Source organism: Ictalurus furcatus, chromosome 6 (assembly GCF_023375685.1).
Source record: "Ictalurus furcatus strain D&B chromosome 6, Billie_1.0, whole genome shotgun sequence".
Classification (NCBI taxonomy): Eukaryota; Metazoa; Chordata; class Actinopteri; order Siluriformes; family Ictaluridae; genus Ictalurus; species Ictalurus furcatus.
In genome coordinates this window covers 426,501-432,500 of record NC_071260.1, presented here as the reverse complement: position 1 = coordinate 432,500, position 6,000 = coordinate 426,501, and the positions used below count along the sequence as shown (strand labels likewise).

The 6,000-nt window shown below is 45.4% G+C and overlaps 1 protein-coding gene across 1 annotated transcript in view; it reads right to left on the bottom strand.

Annotated features, from left to right (window-relative positions):
* itgav (integrin, alpha V) overlaps positions 1 to 6,000 on the bottom strand; it is a 29,155-nt gene that overhangs the window by 9,801 nt on the left and 13,354 nt on the right. Inside the window, exons 15-17 of the mRNA XM_053626099.1 lie at positions 5,865 to 5,972; positions 3,850 to 3,905; positions 2,693 to 2,847 (exon numbers count right to left, since the gene is read on the bottom strand). Coding sequence (XP_053482074.1) covers positions 2,693 to 2,847; positions 3,850 to 3,905; positions 5,865 to 5,972 — 319 coding nt within the window. The remainder of the gene's footprint in view (positions 1 to 2,692; positions 2,848 to 3,849; positions 3,906 to 5,864; positions 5,973 to 6,000) is intronic.

Genomic DNA, 6,000 nt, shown 5'->3' with positions numbered 1-6,000 from the left:
GGGTGTTCTCTACAGTACAGGGTGTTCTCTACAGTACAGGGTGTTCTACAGTACAGGGTGCTCTCTACAGTACAGGGTGTTCTACAGTACAGGGTGTTCTCTACAGTACAGGGTGCTCTACAGTACAGGGTGTTCTACAGTACAGGGTGTTCTCTACAGTACAGGGTGCTCTACAGTACAGGGTGTTCTCTGCAGTACAGGGTGTTCTCTGCAGTACAGGGTGTTCTACAGTACAGGGTGTTCTCTAAAGGCTGTTCACTACAGTACAGGGTGTTCTACAGTACAGGGTGTTCTCTGCAGTACAGGGTGTTCTCTGCAGTACAGGGTGTTCTCTGCAGTACAGGGTGTTCTCTGCAGTACAGGGTGTTCTACAGTACAGGGTGTTCTCTGCAGTACAGGGTGTTCTACAGTACAGGGTGTTCTCTGCAGTACAGGGTGTTCTACAGTACAGGGTGTTCTACAGTACAGGGTGTTCTACAGTACAGGGTGTTCTCTGCAGTACAGGGTGTTCTACAGTACAGGGTGTTCTACAGTACAGGGTGTTCTCTGCAGTACAGGGTGTTCTACAGTACAGGGTGTTCTACAGTACAGGGTGTTCTCTAAAGGCTGTTCACTACAGTACAGGGTGTTCTCTGCAGTACAGGGTGTTCTCTGCAGTACAGGGTGTTCTGTACAGTACAGGGTGTTCTCTACAGTACAGGGTGTTCTCTACAGTACCGGGTGTTCTCTACAGTACCGGGTGTTCTCTACAGTACCGGGTGTTCTCTAAAGGCTGTTCACTACAGTACAGGGTGTTCTCTGCAGTACAGGGTGTTCTCTACAGTACAGGGTGTTCTCTACAGTACAGGGTGCTCTACAGTACAGGGTGCTCTACAGTACAGGGTGTTCTACAGTACCGGGTGTTCTCTACAGTACAGGGTGCTCTCTGCAGTACAGGGTGTTCTCTACAGTACAGGGTGTTCTACAGTACAGGGTGTTCTCTGCAGTACAGGGTGTTCTCTACAGTACAGGGTGTTCTCTACAGTACAGGGTGTTCTCTGCAGTACAGGGTGCTCTACAGTACAGGGTGTTCTCTGCAGTACAGGGTGTTCTCTACAGTACAGGGTGTTCTACAGTACAGGGTGTTCTACAGTACAGGGTGTTCTCTAAAGGCTGTTCACTACAGTACAGGGTGTTCTCTGCAGTACAGGGTGTTCTCTACAGTACAGGGTGTTCTCTACAGTACAGGGTGTTGTACAGTACAGGGTGTTGTCTACAGTACAGGGTGTTCTCTACAGTACAGGGTGTTCTCTACAGTACAGGGTGTTGTACAGTACAGGGTGTTGTCTAAAGGCTGTTCACTACAGTACAGGGTGTTCTCTACAGTACAGGGTGTTCTACAGTACAGGGTGTTCTCTACAGTACCGGGTGTTCTCTACAGTACCGGGTGTTCTCTACAGTACAGGGTGTTCTCTAAAGGCTGTTCACTACAGTACAGGGTGTTCTCTGCAGTACAGGGTGTTCTCTGCAGTACAGGGTGTTCTCTGCAGTACAGGGTGTTCTCTGCAGTACAGGGTGTTCTCTACAGTACAGGGTGTTCTACAGTACAGGGTGCTCTACAGTACCGGGTGTTCTACAGTACCGGGTGTTCTCTACAGTACAGGGTGTTCTCTGCAGTACAGGGTGCTCTACAGTACAGGGTGCTCTCTGCAGTACAGGGTGTTCTCTACAGTACAGGGTGTTCTACAGTACAGGGTGTTCTACAGTACAGGGTGTTCTCTAAAGGCTGTTCACTACAGTACAGGGTGTTCTCTGCAGTACAGGGTGTTCTCTACAGTACAGGGTGTTCTCTACAGTACAGGGTGTTGTACAGTACAGGGTGTTCTCTACAGTACAGGGTGTTCTCTACAGTACAGGGTGTTGTACAGTACAGGGTGTTCTCTACAGTACAGGGTGTTCTCTACAGTACAGGGTGTTCTACAGTACAGGGTGTTCTACAGTACAGGGTGTTCTACAGTACAGGGTGTTCTCTACAGTACTGGGTGTTCTACAGTACAGGGTGTTCTACAGTACAGGGTGCTCTACAGTACCGGGTGTTCTACAGTACCGGGTGTTCTCTGCAGTACAGGGTGTTCTCTGCAGTACAGGGTGTTCTACAGTACTGGGTGTTCTACAGTACAGGGTGCTCTACAGTACAGGGTGTTCTCTACAGTACAGGGTGTTCTCTACAGTACAGGGTGTTCTACAGTACAGGGTGTTCTACAGTACAGGGTGTTCTCTACAGTACAGGGTGTTCTCTACAGTACAGGGTGTTCTACAGTACAGGGTGTTCTCTACAGTACAGGGTGTTCTACAGTACAGGGTGTTCTCTACAGTACAGGGTGTTCTCTACAGTACAGGGTGTTCTCTGCAGTACAGGTTGTTCTCTATAGTACAGGGTGTTCTCTACAGTACCGGGTGTTCTACAGTACCGGGTGTTCTACAGTACCGGGTGTTCTACAGTACCGGGTGTTCTCTACAGGGTGTTCTACATGGTGCTGTGCGTTAAACATTGAAAACGGTCTGTTATCTGTTCTTATTTTCAGGATCAGCATTACCTTCATGAAGTAACATAGTGTGTGTGTGTGTGTGTGAGAATGTGTGTCTGTATGTATGTATGTATGTATGTATGTATGTGTCAGTGAGTGTGTGTATATGTGTGTGTGTGTCTCACTATGAGATAAGCCTGCAGCTCCTCACAGGACTGCACTCCTCCGTTAGTGACGCTCATGAATTTGGTGTACTGAGACAGACGGTTGTGTAGAAACAACACACGCTTTATCGCTCCCTTCTGCTTCAGCCGGTCCAGAGTCAGGTCCACCTGGAACTCTACACGCACACACACACACACACACACACACACACACACACAGAGAGAGAGAGAGCTTGATTCTGTGTTTAGATTTTGAGTCATTTGAGATTAACTGATTCAGATTTACTTTCCATTCATTTTGGGTCATCTGATTTGGTTTGGTTTTGATTCATCTTTACACGTTATGTGATTCAGATTCACATTTTAATTCGTTTGTAAGTTACATTTGATTCAAGTTCATATATTGTGATTCATTCATAAGTTACACGTGATTCAGGTTCCCTACTATTAGACCTGATCCCAGTTCATATATTTGATTCATTTGCAGGTTAAACGTAAATCTGGTTAATAATTATAAGATTTGATTCCTTTGTATATTACAATGGATTCAGGTTAATTTTTATGAGATGATTCAGGTTCATATTTGATTTATTTGTACATTCATTTGGTTACATTGTAGTTTATACTTGATTCAGATTCATTTGAACTATTCTTGATTCAGGTTCATATATTTGACTAATTTTAGGCTACAAACCTCACACACACACACTCCCCAGACACTCCCCAGACCCACACAGATATGTAATATTGGATCATTTTCCTCAATAAATAAATGAACAAGTATAATATTTTTGTCTCGTGTTTAATCGGGTTCTTTATCTACTTTTAGGACTCGTGTGAGAATCTGATGATGTTTTAGATCATATTTATGTAGAAATGTAGAAAATCCTAAATCCTAAAATCACCACTGTACACACCTGTTCAAAGTCACAAACTCCCTGTGCATACTCTCATTATTCTCTATACTGTAGAGAATTCTCCAAAGTGAAAAAGTGTGTGTGTGTGTGTGTGTGTGTCTGTGTGTGTGTGTGTCAGAGCAGCAGGGTGTGAGTCTGGAGGCTATTATACTCAGTCAGTCTCAGCACGACACAGTTTACTACATCCTCTCCCTCCTACAGAGACAATTTTTAAACCACACTAACGCATGTGTGTGTGTGCGTGTGCGTGCGTGCACTTACTCAGAATAGAAGGAGCTCCTTTTCCACTGGCCTTCAGACAGTATTTCACCATGAAACTAAAACGAAAGTCAGATATGAAGCTATTTAGAGAACACCGATTATATTAAACCTAATAAACGAGCTGATGATTCAGTAATGAGATTTTTCTGCATTACATCCTGTTTCCTTTATAAAAGAACACGAGAAAATATCAAACTAAAGATTTTTTGTAGGTTTTAACGTCAGTAAGTGCAGTATTAGACATCTGTCTAATTATTTATTCTCTAAACGATCTTATATATTATTGATTATAAATGATCAAATTTTAAATACATTATCAGACCAGTTCTCTGACTGTGAATCAGTGTATATTTAAGAAATAATAACAAAATGAATATTTAGGAATAAATGAAAATAATAATACTTTCTAAAATGAACTAAAAGAAAGTAGACTATTTATTTATAGAAAACTCCAGGCTCCATTTCTATTTGTATATAAAAAAAAAAAAAAAAACACCTACACTTACATAAATGATCAAATTATATTATGAATTTTTGTCTACTAATTATCAGACTTTTTTGCTCTCTTCGTTTTCACAAATAACCAGACTCTTAATTTAACTGTTTACAGAAAAATCTGATTATTTTGTAAATATAAATGATGTAAATTTTTATATTTTATTATGAGTTCAATTATTTATAATTTCTCACACTATATGTTTATAAATAATTAGCCTGTTTTTATAATTACTTTTATAAATATTAATTCACTAATAATCCTTGGTTCTACTAACATAGCAATGGAATGGTGGGTCTGGGTAAGGGTAAGGCTGAGGGTAAGGGTGAAGGTGAGGGTAAGGGTAAGGGTGAAGGTGAGGGTAAGGGTAAGGGTGAGGGTGAGGGTGAGGGTAAGGCTGAGGGTAAGGGTGAAGGTGAGGGTAAGGGTAAGGGTGAGGGTGAGGGTGAGGGTAAGGGTGAGGGTGAGGGTAAGGGTGAGGGTGAGGGTGAGGGTAAGGGTGAGGCTGAGGGTAAGGGTGAAGGTAAGGGTGAAGGTGCGGGTAAGGGTAAGGGTGAGGGTAAGGCTGAGGGTGAGGGCAAGGGTGAAGGTAAGGGTGAGGGTGAGGGTAAGGGTGAAGGTGAGGGTAAGGGTGAGGGTAAGGCTGAGGGTAAGGGTGAAGGTAAGGCTGAGGGTGAGGGTGAAGGTGAAGGTGAGGGTAAGGCTGAGGGTGAGGGTGAAGTTGAGGGTAAGGCTGAGGGTGAGGGTGAAGGTGAAGGTGAGGGTAAGGCTGAGGGTGAGGGTGAAGTTGAGGGTAAGGCTGAGGGTGAGGCTGAGGGTAAAGGTGAGGGTGAGGGTAAGGCTGAGGGTGAGGGTGAGGTTAAAGGTGAGGGTGAGGCTGAGGGTGAGGGTAAGGCTGAGGGTAAGGGTGAGGGTGAAGGTGAGGGTAAGGGTGAGGGTGAAGGTGAGGGTGAAGGTAAGGGTGAGGGTGAAGGTGAGGGTAAGGGTGAGGGTGAAGGTGAGGGTAAGGGTGAGGGTAAGGGTAAGGGTGAGGGTGAAGGTAAGGCTGAGCGTAAAGCTGAAGGTGAGGGTAAGGGTGAGGATGAGGGTAAGGGTGAGGGTGAAGGTAAGGCTGAGGGTAAGGGTGAAGGTGAGGGTGAAGGTGAGGGTAAGGGTGAGGGTGAGGGTAAGGCTGAGGGTAAGGCTGAGGGTAAGGGTGAGGGTAAGGGTAAGGGTGAGGGTGAGGCTGAGGGTAAGGGTGAGGGTAAGGGTAAGGGTGAGGGTGAGGCTGAGGGTAAGGGTGAGGCTGAGGGTGAGGCTGAGGGTGAGGCTGAGGGTAAGGGTGAGGTTAAGGGTGAGGCTGAGGGTGAGGGTAATGGTCAGGGTAAGGCTGAGGGTAAGGGTGAAGGTGAGGGTAAGGGTAAGGGTAAGGGTGAAGGTGAGGGTGAAGGTGAAGGTGAGGGTGAGGGTGAAGGTGAGGGTGACTCCACAGAGGGGGAGTTAATAAGGGCGCATGGAGAAATGAGACACAGCCACTGACCATGACACCATGGCGGTTGTTCCAGGGAGCGCGCAGCGTTTATCCTCCAGACTCAGGATCTGTGGGGTAATATCCAGGGTGGAGTTCACACTGATCACTGGCCGAGCCCTGGGTTACACACACACACACGAAAAAT